The 13,796-nt window shown below is 47.6% G+C and overlaps 1 protein-coding gene across 1 annotated transcript in view; it reads left to right on the top strand.

Moving 5' to 3' along the window:
- The window catches only part of Trio (trio Rho guanine nucleotide exchange factor), a 313,085-nt gene that overhangs the window by 284,330 nt on the left and 14,959 nt on the right, over window positions 1-13,796 (top strand). The window contains exons 41-48 of the mRNA XM_036206893.1: window positions 1,676-1,745; window positions 3,782-3,871; window positions 4,966-5,058; window positions 5,925-5,975; window positions 6,147-6,224; window positions 7,045-7,236; window positions 9,765-9,942; window positions 10,983-11,791. Coding sequence (XP_036062786.1) covers window positions 1,676-1,745; window positions 3,782-3,871; window positions 4,966-5,058; window positions 5,925-5,975; window positions 6,147-6,224; window positions 7,045-7,236; window positions 9,765-9,942; window positions 10,983-11,791 — 1,561 coding nt within the window. The remainder of the gene's footprint in view (window positions 1-1,675; window positions 1,746-3,781; window positions 3,872-4,965; window positions 5,059-5,924; window positions 5,976-6,146; window positions 6,225-7,044; window positions 7,237-9,764; window positions 9,943-10,982; window positions 11,792-13,796) is intronic.

Below are 13,796 nucleotides of genomic sequence, written 5' to 3'. Positions count from 1 at the left end.
CCATCTCCAGGGCCTGGGCAGGCACCTGCTGTCTTGCTTTATCAACACAGCTAGTCCCCTGCTGGCGCATGCTATCGTCCTTTGCCAAGCGCTGCCCTCATTAAAGCTGAGGCTGGGGGCCAGGAGGAAAGCAGATGCTGCATGCATGTGTGGACTGGATCCCAGCACCATGTAAATGTCGGGTGCGCACAGAACCCTCCCTGTAGTACCAGGACACAGGAGGTGGAGACAGGATCCCAGGGCCGAGCTGGCCAGCAAGACTAGCCAGATCAGTGAGCTCTGGCTTCAGATGAGAGACCTTGCCTCAGTAGTCAAGGTGGGGAAGGGTCAAAATAGATAACCTGCCATCAGCTTTGGGCTCCACACACCTGTGCACAAACATGCACTTGCACCCACACACACATATGCATACAAATAAAATGATTTGAAAAAAAAAATCTGAGGCCACAGACCCACTTACTTAGTCATTAGGCCTGACTGCTCTGGTTGGATTCTGTTTCCCCAGCCAACAGATATGTTTGTGCCCTTTAAGCCATGAAATACCATAGAGGTGTAGGAAGGTGTTATAATAGGGCATTTCAAGTAGTGCTTTGTGTCTTGCTCTTATCTCTTTAAAGGAAGCATAAAGCCTAAAACCTTTGAACTAATGAAAAGCTTTTCTTTCTCACAAGCTCAGTAGCCTCTAATTCACTAGAACACATAGATAAATGATGGGCAACTTTAAACACACCTCAGCATACGCGCTATAGACTATGGGCGTAACACAAGTGTGGTGCATCCCGTTCAGAAAGGGCACGTGGGAAGGGAACTAGCTCAGCAGGCAAAGGCAGTTGCCACCAAGCCTGAGGACCTGAGCTTGACCCCAGAACCCACTGCAGTAAGCTGTCCTCCACATGTATACCATTGCACGTGAGTCTGCACACAAACACATACAAATGTAAAAAGTAAAAGGGGAAGATATTTGGTACTTTAATTTCAGTTCCCAAGGCTGGTTCTTAACACTGTGACAGAAGGGAGAAATGTCGAATTCCTGTGATGGCCAGTGACACTGGATTCAGAGATACTATGCACCATAGTGTTTGTAGCCAGGGAGACTTTAAAACCCCAAGTGCTACAAAGCTCAGCATAACTTGCAAAATATTAGCCTATGTAAGTGGTATCTTAAAGAAGAGCTGGCCACAGCTATGCCGCCAGTATCCTCTGGTCCTGTATGAAGCTAAAATGTCTAACTAAACTTGATTTCAGTGATATCTGAGAAAATTTCACAAAGCTGACCCAGGTGAAATCATTTTTTGTCTGTCACCTAGTTTGAGCCTCTAAAAATGATCAAGAATGGACTTGAAGGTCATGGGTAAGAAGACCAAATTTTCAGAAATGGAAAGGACCAATGCTTTGGAACATTTGTTCTCACTCAGTATCTGGCCAGATGTTAGTGCATGTGTCCTTGAAAGAAACGGAGACAAGAAACATCAATTGTCCAGAGGAGTTGAGGGGAAGTTTCTTCTATCTTGGCTTTTTACATTGTTTTTACAGTTTATTCTAACCAAGTGTTTTCTGCCTGACTTAGACTTGGGAAGTATGAACTGTAGTCTTCCAAGTTGTCCACCTCTGCATAGATTGAGTCTGCAGTTAAGAAGACAGGTTGGAAAGAGTTCTGATGTTTTTCTGTCTCCAGTTTTTTTTTAGGAGAGTTGGAGAAGTGCCTTGAAGATCCAGAAAAACTAGGATCTCTTTTTGTAAAGCATGTGAGTACAGAGGCGCTGTTGATGTCCTCTTCAGTTATTGGCATCCTTAGTGACTTGAAGATGAGGCCACTTGACATTTATAGGAGTTAGCGCTGTCCAGCATTTGTAGTTTTACTCCGCTGTGGCTTGTCTGCCTCTGAGTTACCTGCTTTCCCACTCCTAACCCTGTCTGGATACTTGGACTGCAACAATGCAGGTTGGTCAGAAGACTCCAGAGCCAGACAGGCTTGGCAAATGAGTGTTTGGTAATCATGTACCTGCCCAGACCTGCAGTGGGCTTAATATACTTGCCGCCAAACATATGTGAGTATCCAAAATAAATGATATGTATGCCAGTTGTTTTAAAGGGAAAAGCCACTATATTTTCAAGAATAAGGCATTTTTGCTCTATGCATTATGCATATTAATGCATTTGCATTAATATCAAGCTTAATGGAAGGTAGATGTTCATATCTGCTTCTGCACTCCATATATTGTAGGATTTTACTATTGTTGCTACTGTAAAGCACATGAAGAAAAAAGTCCATCTTCACACAGATAGTAGTTAGAGACAGATAAATACCTTAAATATCCTTTCTAAGTAATTGTAGATAGTTATTTTTGGCATATATCGGAGTTTGGTAAAGGATAATTTCTTAAAAGCTGGTATGCCACAGGCTCTGAAAAGACTGTGTGTGGTCTTCTCCCTCACTGTTTACTATCTGTTTAGCTGACTTGCCTTCAGAGCCTCTGCCCCAGGTAGTCTTGCACATCATGACCAAGAGTTGGAAGCTAGCTGCTGACTTGGCAAGTTCTTCAGGTATTGGTACAGGTCATCGCACCTTATCCCAAACCAGACTTTTAGCACCACAGCTGGTCCTTCGGGAGAGCCTCAAAGTATTGTCAAGCCAAGGCACATGTTTTCCAGAATTCTTTTTTTTTTTCCCTCTTGAACTCTGGGATTTTTGCTGTTCTTCCATATTGCCAGCTGTGTGTCTTGCCTTGAGATGACAGGCTTACTTCATCAGTGCTCAAGAAAATCTCCACCAGATTCCAGAGTAACAATAATTACAGTGTGTGCCCATCATTCTGTCAGGTTCAATTGGTGGTTCATAACAAAAGCAGTTGTTGAACTTACATCAGTCATGAGTGTTTTTCCTTAAGGCAGTTACTGAACAGGCAGGGGACTTAAACAGCCTCCATCCTGACACGAAAATGCTGAAAGCATGTGTGTGCCATGTTGGAGTCTTAATAAGATGAAGGACGTTTATGACTTCATCGGTGGCATTCTGAAGTGAAACTGGCATTTTCCACGGCAGATTGACAGTGGTGACAAAAACTTGCTATGATGCCAGTGATTTACCCCACCATGGACCCATGGTGCATCAGTACAGATATCAGCACCACAAAAGGCCAACGATATCCTACTGGTGTTTTGAAAGTGATTTTTGACCTAAGGGAATCACAGATGGGCTCTGTGAACCTTGAGTGATCTGCACACGTAGCTTCAAAAGCCATCAAATTAACAGGAGGCTAGCTGTCCCTCTTTTCCCTGCTATGGGATTTGAGATTAAAGACTTCCTAAAGCTAGGCGGTGGGGGTGCCTGCCTTTAATCCCAGCACTGTGAGTTCGAGGCAAGCCTGGGCTACAGAGTGAGTTCCAGGAAAGGCTCAAAAAGAAACCTTGTCTCAGAAAAAAAAGAAAAAAGAAAAAAGAAAGGAAGGAAGGGAGGGAGGAAGAAAAGAAGAGAAAAGGAAAGGAAGAAAACAGACTGGTCACCAGGACTGCTGGCAGCCTTGGAGTAATGGAAGCGTGTTCTCACGCTGCCAGTGGTATTGCTGGTACAGTAAAGTGAAGGATCGGGTCTGTACCAGGATTGAGAACAGAGGGCTGTTTCAGAGCCCAGAGCCAGGGTAGGCTAGTGCCCGGAATCTGGCATGAGCTCCCGAGGGTGGCAGCTTTGCTCTGAGGTCCTTTCCTGCATGTGCTACCGTATGTGCTGATGCCTACCTGAACTCTCAGCGGTTTAACCGTCTGCTTGCCTTTTTCCTCCTAGGAGAGAAGGTTGCACATGTACATAGTTTACTGTCAAAATAAGCCAAAGTCTGAGCATATTGTCTCCGAGTACATTGACACCTTTTTTGAGGTAAGACACAACATGGGAACAGATCTGAATCTTTTACTGCACTGTGATTACTAGAAGCTAAAGTGTCAGTGATTTCCAGGACAAAGGAATCTTCATAGAACTGGCCTGAGAGATTTGTGTCTTAAAGCTTGCTTTATCGTCTATAAGTCAGAGAAATGAGTGTGGACTCAGTCTGTAGTCAGAGCCTGCCATTCAGATTTTAACCAGTGTGGTTAAAAATAAAGGTTTGAGCAGTGCGTGGAAAGATCACAAGTTTAAGGCTCGTATGGGCTACATAACAAGATAAAGTTCTCCAGATAACTTAACAAAACCCTACCTCAAAATAAATGAATTAGAGGAATATTTAATGGCTGGGAACAGAGCTCAGAGGTAGAAGCTTCTGCCATGCCTACGGCCCAGTCCAGTCCCTGGAATGGGGGAAGGACTGGGGGATTTGGTTTGCTCTGCTTGTATTGCTCTTGCTTCCTGCCTGTTCCCGTGGAAGCCAGAGAGAGCAGTGGATCCCCTGGAACTGGAGTTATGGCACGTGGACAGTTAGGAGCGCCCAGTGGACTCTGGAAATCGAACCTGGGTCCTCTTAAAGAACAGCCAGCACTCACAACCACTGAGCCATCTCTCCGTCCCTGGGGAGGAAGGGTTTTTATCGTTGTATATTTAAAGTTCATTACAGACTCAGTCATTCAGATCTGGACTTCTTTCCTTAACATGACATATGTGTTTGTGTGAAATAAAGAAAACTGAAAAGAATGCCTTAATAATCCAAGACTCCACAGGCTAACACAGGCCAGTCTGTGTTACATGCCTCCTCCCCTGGGGCAGGCAGGGCAGAAAAAAGCCTTGAAATGAATAGCTATCTCTGAAAACCCACTCAGGAAGATTAAAGCCAAATGTTTGCATCCTGAGAGATTGGAAGCTCTCATTGCCTGTTTGCTTGCTTTTTTCCTTTTTTCCTCTTTCTTTCTTCCTTCCTTCCTTTCCTTCTTGCATTACCTTATCAATTGGAGTGCTAGAGGTAATTATAAGGAATAAAATGTTGCCCTTTCAAGAACAACACTTGAAGCGGCTTGTCTGGTTTTTCCCCTTCAAATCTGCAGGACTTAAAGCAGCGCCTTGGCCACCGACTGCAGCTCACAGATCTGTTGATCAAACCTGTGCAGAGAATCATGAAGTACCAGCTGCTCCTGAAGGTGAGGGTGGGGGCAAGCGCAGGGTCACAGTCAACTCCACCGAAGGGGCAGGACTTCCTCTACAGGTGTGGAAGAAGGTCTCCCTGCCTCCTTAAAGAGATGCCTTGTTACTTCTGCTTTTAAATGTTTCCGAATAATTCTTGATGTTAGTAAGACACCTTTACACTGCTTTTTCAATATTTCATTCCTCTCAAGTTCTGAATCAAAGGGTCAGTTAAAACAAACTTGTGTCTCTACCCTATCTACCCTATGCCTTGGAATGCTAGTGGTTTTTCTTTAGCTCTACCAACCTTATTTTATATATGTATGTATATGTTATGTGTATGAGTATTCTAACTAAATGCATAACTGTGTATCATGTGTGTGCCGGGTACCCATGGAGACCAGAAGATGGCATGGGAGCCCCTGGGAACCCAGATACAGTTTTCAGCCATCATGTGGGAGCTGGGAATCAAACCTAGGTCCTCTCCAAGAACAACCAGTGCTCTTAACTACTCAGCCATTTCTCCAGCTCATCTTGGATTCTTGAGAAAACTAAGTTTTGAGTCCCTATATATCTGTTTCTGTTGGCCTAGCAATAGCTATGAATTGCTTCACGTTACTAAGCTCCACCAGAGATGACATCATCTGAAACTTAGGGTGTGGGTGTGAAGAGAGGCCCCAGTGAGCTAGACTTGAAATAGAGTAGGAACCAAGGCTGGCTTCACCATGAGGATGCCTTTGTGCTGTGGTTCTGAGAGGAGGGAATGAGAATAAGGAAAGAATGTTCTGAACCAAGAGCCCGTTGAAAGAAGAAGGGCAGTCAGAGGCCGGCTGCCGCTGTCCACCACTCACCACAGCCCATTCTTTCTTCACCTCCCTCACAGGACTTCCTCAAGTACTCAAAGAAAGCTAGCCTGGATACGTCCGAATTAGAGGTATTTTACGGTCCTGCTCTATCCATGCAAACCGCCTACCAGCATGGGGTCTGGTCTTGGGAGGGCTCACATCAGGGCGATGGGATCTTGTGACCTCTCTAGAGAGAAACTGAAAATTGGGTGGAGGACTGAGAGGAGACTGACCTTTTACTCTGCTTCCTCCCCACACAGAAAGCTGTAGAAGTCATGTGCATAGTCCCGAAGCGCTGTAACGACATGATGAACGTCGGCAGGCTCCAAGGATTTGACGTAATGCAGTTGTTCTCTGAGGGCCCCTCTGCCTCCTGTCCCCTCCTTTGTTCTGACTCTTTCTCTGCACATCTGGAGAGCTGGTCCTTCTGTCTCGGTTCCCTTTGTCTTCTCTCACTCTCCTTTAGTGTGACTGACTTTCAGCCTCTCTTCGGTGCCTTTGGTTTACTTTGCGGAACCTTCCTCTGCCAGAAGCTGTTAGCGTAGAGGCAAGCAGGGCACCTGCATCCTCTCCAGGCATCTAAAGCCACGAGAGCTAGGGATGAAGGCTCCTGCCCTTCTCTCATCCCTGGGAGACTGACTCCAGGACCACTGGGTTCTTGAGTCTACCCAACTTGTACAGGTTGCACACTCCAAGTCTTACACACTGCTTACTGTATATGAAAAAGGGAATTCAGACCAGAATCCGTCTTCCGGTTGAGTAAGGATCTGGGAGATGCTTTGGTGTTTCTTGACACCTGCTCACTAGAGGACTAATGTCCTGGGTTTGTGTTTCTCAGACTGAAGCTCACAGTCTGTACCTGGAGGGCTTCTGCTGACACACCAAGGGAGAGGGACCGCTGCCTTTTGTCAGAACCCTATCGAAACTCCTTCTCACGCTCTGATTCTGAAGTTGTTGGTTACACAGGGTTGGCAAGAGCTTTTGACTTACAAAGAATTGTTCTGCTTAAAGCTAAGAATCCATTACAATAAAAGACTACGCTCTATAAGCTCCTAGAAGGACACGTCATCCTGAGGGAGGAAAGCAAAGAAAGCAGATCACTGGTCACTGAGAATGCAATGTTTTCTCCCCTCCTTCCCTCCCCTCTTCTTTTTTTAGGGTAAAATTGTCGCCCAGGGTAAACTGCTCTTGCAGGACACATTCTTGGTCACAGACCAAGATGCAGGACTTCTGCCTCGATGCAAAGAGAGGCGGGTTTTCCTCTTTGAACAGATCGTCATATTCAGCGAACCACTTGATAAAAAAAAGGGCTTTTCCATGCCAGGATTTCTGTTCAAGAACAGCATCAAGGTAATACCTGTGTACGAGCTTCATGGGCCGGCACACATACCTGTCATGCTAACAACTCTCTGGTTAGGGTGACACTTTCCAACGCTTGTTTTATTCTAGTGCACTGGTGAATCTTTAAAACCACCTCTTTCTGCTGTGTGCTCTGGTGTCGCTGTCTGGAATACTTACTTGTGTGACTGTAGCCATTGGCCAGTGTACAGCACTGTCCTCTGCAAGACCTTGTAAAATTTACACTCAAAGCTGCAGCTTTAGAGAATTGGCCTGGGGCCAAAGACCACAGCGAGCTCCATGCCTCATTCTCTACTCAACAGAGAGATCCTGAAGGTTCTTCCAGTGTGTGTGTGGGGGGGGGAGGGGCTCCAGATATGGGGCCTCTGCTCTGGGGTAACTTTGCCCTCTGGTGGCACAGAAAGATAACAGAAAACAATTGTGAATGATCCTGCTGTGTAAAGGGCTCAAATCAATGACAGAATGACAGGAGAAGGGGGCCTGGAGCCCTAGCAGATGGTCCCTAGAAGATGCATGCACACACCTCCCCTAAGTTCCTGCCATGACTGCAGCTGTGCAGGCTTGAGTTCACAAGGGAGACGTGATCCCCTCTACGGGAGCCTCCTACACTAACACTAGGGTCTTCATCAGAGGTGCCAAGGAACCTCTTAGCCTTTGAGTCCGTACGCTTCATGGTGTGCAGGTGAGACATGGCGTTCCCTTCTAGGAAGCTATCTGGGCTGTTGGAGACTCCAGTTTCTAGAGCCAGGTGTCCAGTACCTGAACTCAGGGCAGGCTGGTCTGTGGGCACAGCCTTTGGGCCCAAGGATCCTTTGCTCAAGGGCCTACAAAGGCTTCAGAGCCAGGCAACGAAAGAAGAGCTGCTCTGGCCTGAAGCTGAGATACAAATCCTCTGTGTCTCAGGCCATCCCAGTGCCAGCTACTGCAGGCCCTCCCTCTGAAGCCATGCCCATACACCAACCCACCCCTTAAAATTCCTGTGTATTCTTCTCACAAGTCTGTGCACAGAAAGTCCACAGCACCTCGGCGGGTCCATTGGTGCATTACATCGTGTGTCTGTGGCTTCTGTGTTCTAGTCCAGGTGCCACATACACTTGCACATCCTTTTTGATATTTGAAATTTTAATGTTTCCTTCGTGTATCTGTTTATTTATATGTGTGTGCATGTGCTTGTGTACCATAGCATGTGGAAGAAGGTCAGAACAAGGTATCAGTTGTCTTTCCACCATGTGGGTCCCTGGGATCAAATTCACATCGCCATGCCTGGTGGCAAGCATCTTCACCTGCTGGGCTGCCTCACCAGCCCCTTAATATGTGTTTTTATTTTTAGAGAAGTTAAGGATGAGGGCTGGAGAGGGCTTTGGAAACTGATCACCCCGGCTCACATAACTAGTTAGTTAGTTGTTTGAATTATTAGTTATTAAACCCCTAATCATAGCCTTGCCCTAAGGTTTTCAAAGACATTCCAAAGCTTCATGATGCAGATTAAATGCTCCTTATCTGAAGTGCTGTAGACAGAAAGTCTTTCTGGGTTTTTTTTTTTCTTTCCTGTTTTAGAATAGTTATTATATACATAATGGCAGCTTAGCAATGGTCCTCAATTCTTTTTCTTTGGGGGGCTCTATGTATGTGTGTATATGATGTGTGTGGCTGGGCACATGTGCCATATTGCACATGTGTAGGTCAGATGCAAGCTCTGTGGAGTTACAGGTTCTCTCCTTTTACGTTTATGGACTCCAGGGATGAAGTCAGGTTGCCAGGCTTGTTCAGCAGGCCCTTTACCCATGGAGCCATCTCGGCAGCCCCCAGGAGGGGACCCACTTCTAAACACAAAGTGCACTTGTGTGTCATGGCCACTGTGTAGTGCAGTTCCCATGAGCCACGTTGTCACTGCAGGCTGTCACTCAAGGACCTTACAGTGTTGTATTGGTTCTAGATGTTCAGTTAGGAGTGTTTCATTCCTGAGTGATCCCTAGAGCTCTTCAGCTAACAGAAGTTCAACTGAAAAGTGCTTGTCGCCATGTCCGCACAGGGTGAAACTCACTTCATACTTTCATTTTGGGGGTAAAAAGTGGTTAACATAGTATTTATCGTTTTGACTGTTGGGGACAGCTCAATGGTATTTAAGTACATTTCTGCTGTGGCACTGCCCAAACCCTGGGACTCTTCATCTTGCAAAAGTTAATCTGTCCACCCATTAAACATGACATCCCATTGGTCCCTCCCAGTAACCCTTGGCAACCTCCATGTCTCTTTCTGTCTCTGAGAGTTTGGCTACTTCCAGGAGATTATGTATGTGGAGTCTGGAGTATTTACCCCGTGTGTGTGTGTGGCTTACTAAAGCTGACATGGTTTTTTGAAAGTCTGACTATGCTGCAGCGTGTATCAGAGCATCCTCTCATTTTAAGGCTGGCTCATATTCCACAGCAGGCATACATTTTATTAGCCATCTTTCAGCTGGTGAATCGTCAGGGTGCCCCCATGTCTTAACTATTGTATCATAATTCACTGTTTTGAAGGTGAGTTGCCTTTGCCTGGAGGAAAATGTGGAAAATGATCCCTGTAAATTTGCTCTGACATCAAGGACGGGTGACATGGTGGAGACCTTCATTTTACATTCATCTAGTCCAAGTGTCCGGCAAACATGGATCCATGAAATCAACCAAATTTTAGAAAACCAGCGCAACTTTTTAAATGGTGACGTATCCTCTTACCAACTGTGTCTTCTTTCTCTAACGTACAAGTTTCTGTTTCTCAGCACTCATTACATATTAATGCAGCAGAACTTGCTGTCCCCCGTATCTTTTTTGCAGATTAGTGGTCTGATGATTTGTGTAGGATGCCACATGGTTTTGGTGGCTGTCAGGGTTTGGAGCATTCACTCAGCTTTCAGAGTGTGCTCCTCAAAGTATTCTCTTCCCTTCTACTGTGCATAAATTATATGCTCCAATGGCATCCTAAGAAAAGGAAGCTTGAGGTGCTCATGAGAACGTGAAACTGATCAAAGATGCTGGAAACACTGGCAAGTGCATTGCACACCCAATTCAAGAGCAAGTCATGGGAGCACGTGATAGTGCATACCTTGAACCTTAGCACTCAGGAAGGCCAAAGCAAATGTATTGCAAATCCAAGGCCAACCTGGGCTGTACAGCCAGCCCCTGCCAGTAGATAGACCAGGACTTACCTCCCCAGTGTCTATAACTCCTGTGATTCTGCAGAAGCCAACAGCTGTTAGCTGCCAACTTCCTACCCTTCCTCTCTGCAGTAATCCCTGTGACTGCCAGCTCCCACTCTCATTTTAGCTTGGTGGATAACAAAGAGTTGAAGAATACAGTTGGGAGCTAAATGCTTATTGAATCAGTCCTCACTGTGGCCTTTTCTGCATATCCTCGTTCTGTGCCTAAGCCCAGTCCAGGGAGATGTTGCAATACTCCTGTCTCAAGAAAACCCTCTGCAGGACATTCCCAAGTCAGGAACAGAAACACTCAGTGAGTGGCACTGTTGACATGGTCGTAATCTGCCTGGTATTTGCCCCAGGCTGCTGACCATTATATTGACCCCTGTGGTCAGCATAGGCTCTTGTGGCCATAAGAATTGGCCTGAATTAGCTCACTGACTCTCAAGCCCAGTACCTCCTCCTGATTGTATGTGACTTTTTTTTTTTTCTCCTACATTCTGCACTTAGAATTTTCTTGGTACCCTGACTGACTTTCTTCTGTTGAATTGCTTGGTTACAGCCTTGACATCACCCATCGAGTACCAGAGGAACCACAGTGGGGGCGGCGGCAGTGGCAGCGGGGGCAGCGGCGGCGGGGGCGGGGGCAGCGGTGGCAGCGGGGCCTCCAGTGGTGGCAGCAGCAGCCATGGCAGCGGGCCCAGCAGCTGTAGCAGCGGCCCCAGCTCAAGCAGGAGCAGGCCCTCCAGGATCCCACAGCCTGTCAGACACCACCCCCCCATGCTGGTCTCCTCTGCAGCCTCAAGCCAGGCAGAGGCAGACAAGATGTCAGGTATGTCTGCTCCCAGCCCCTCACTGCCTCCCCCCAGCAACAGCCTGGCCCTTGAGGCCAGCCTTGGCCAACCCAGCAGGCTCCCCCTGAGTGGAGACTCCGAAGGTCTTGAACGAGAAACAGAGCCCATTCCCAAGATGAAGGTGATGGAGAGCCCCAGGAAAGCCCCTGGGAATGCTGCTGGTACAAGCCAAGACGGAAACACCAAGGATGCCCGGGGGAGCCTGGGCCCATTGCCTCTGGGCAAGACTAGGCCAGGGGCCATCTCGCCGCTGAACTCTCCTCTCTCCACTACGGTCCCTTCTCCTTTTGGCAAGGAGGCCTTTCCTCCCAGCAGCCCCCTGCAGAAGGGGGCCTCCTTCTGGAGCTCCGTACCTGCTTCCCCTGCCAGCCGGCCAAGCTCCTTCACCTTCCCGGGGGACAGTGACTCCCTCCAGCGACAGACGCACCGCCATGCAGCCCCCAGCAAGGACACAGACCGCATGAGCACGTGCTCCTCGGCCAGCGAGCAGTCCGTGCAGTCCACTCAGAGCAATGGGGTAAGAGCGCCAGGGAGCCTGCGCCCATCCACCCCGCCGCCTCTGTCCCGCCAGCTCTTCTAAACCTCCGTACTAACTCCAGCTCTCCAGCACTGTGCAGCAGTAATGGCCTTCTCCAGTTCTCCTGTGCACTGTCTGAGTAGACACGTCTGTGGCCTCCGTGTGTGCGCTCCTGTCTGTGCCCAGTGGCGTTGCACCAGCCACCAAGTGAATGCAGCCACCTCTAACCCCTGTGGGACCACGGACAGCCAGCGCCTGCTCTCCTCTCTACTAACTTGCTTCTTGCTTTATTCCTGCCGTCTCCTTATTAAGAGAAAGTGCACCATTAACCTCCTCCTCCTCCGCACAGCTTCTTTTGGTCTCCTCAGTTTCTGACCAGCAGAGTATCTTGGGACTTGCTTTTTTGGCTCCACCTTCCTCACGCTTTTTCCCTTTTTCCTTTGCTTTTTTTTTTTTTTTTTTTTTTTCCTGTTCTCTATTACTTACAATGAAATATGTACACCTTTAAGCTTTTGGCTCACTGCTTCGTTTTGCTCTTTTATGCCGTAAGTTATTGCAGCTTTTTTGAGTCGTCTGATGAAAAAAAAAATTTTTTTTTCCTCAAGAAAATGTTCAACAACAACTCAAAGCAAAATAAAATGGCATAAGGGGGCAGGAATCTACCCAGTGGGAACGTTTCCTCCACCCTAAGTCTCCTGGAGAGACACTGGGCCAGCACGCCAGGACACCTGGCTTCGCCAGAGATGGCTGGGCCTCACGCCTCCAGCGAGGGCGCAAGAGGCAATTTAAGTACCTCTGCGGGGGACTCAGCTCACTCTGTGGTCACTTGCACTGTGTTCTCAAGCTGAAGGGTGTCTCTGCTGGGTTCCCCACTCTGTGGCCTCCTCACTGTCCTCCAGCTGTTTCCTACAGGGCAGGTGACCTGGCCCATAACACTCTTCTGAAGGCATGTGTGAGTGCACAGAACTGTTCTAACGAGTGTATGTTTGATCGCTTTATAAATTTTTAAATACATTTCCCTAAAAGGGTCTGTGTCTCTCATTGTACATATATTTATATATAAAATCTGGCTTTTGCATGTCTCTTTCCTCTGGACTTCTATTAATCCTTCATTTGTACTCTGGATCTTACCCTCTTTTTCGTTAGATATTGTGATTAACTTGGCCTTCGTCTTTATTTGTGGAGAAAATTAAGAAGTGGGTCTTGATGCTTTTATTTGCTCTTGAGTCAACCACTGAGTGCTTAAGCAGGTGTCTGAGGAAGAACTCCCCATGTCCTCGCTGTGGGTCTCCATCCTGTATAGAGCTGGAGGGCTTTCAGCTAGACTGGAAACTCTAGGGCAGACAGCCCACTGACCAGTCACAACCCAGACCTAGTTGTCCACTCAGGTCTCAGCACCGTGACCCAGACAGAACGGGCCTGCTGGCTGACATCTCTTGTACCCCCTAACCTGTACACATTCCTAGTAAGTAAAGAAGAGCTTTCAAGTGTGTGTCTCTAAGTGAGCGACTACCCCAGGACAGGAAGCAGGCCCTCATCTCTGGATGCCTTCCTGAGGGAAGGCACAGTCCATCACATGTGGCCAGTGGCTGTTCCATGGGGAAGTGGCCTTTGATGTCTGACTCTTACCGCTGCTTTTGGGGAAGGCAGCTTGGAGAGGGAGACTGAAGGCTGGTCGTAAATCAGAAGGTCTCACATCAGCCTCACATCAGCATGGGGATGTGAAATGCCCTCTTGTTCTCTTCTGGCTCTGGCTAGAAAGGACCATCTTAGTGGCTGTCCAGTGAGCAGGGTCTCCTTTCCTATGACTGTCTAGCAGCGCCTTTCCTCCCACCCCAGATGGCCCTGTCTGCTAAATTCTGCTGAGATCCGGGCGGGTGGGGTGCAAATACATGGCCCCAAACTGACCGCGCTAGCCTGTCTTCTGTGCCCTTGGCTGAGTTGCCCTCCCACCACGTGTGAGCTGCAGAGGAGCACACATTAGAGTCAGCCCCAGGCCTGCCTC

This window comes from Onychomys torridus, chromosome 15 (genome assembly GCF_903995425.1).
Source record: "Onychomys torridus chromosome 15, mOncTor1.1, whole genome shotgun sequence".
In the NCBI taxonomy this organism is placed as follows: domain Eukaryota; kingdom Metazoa; phylum Chordata; class Mammalia; order Rodentia; family Cricetidae; genus Onychomys; species Onychomys torridus.
Note: the sequence above shows the minus strand (reverse complement) of the source record. Positions and strands in the feature narration are given on the sequence as shown.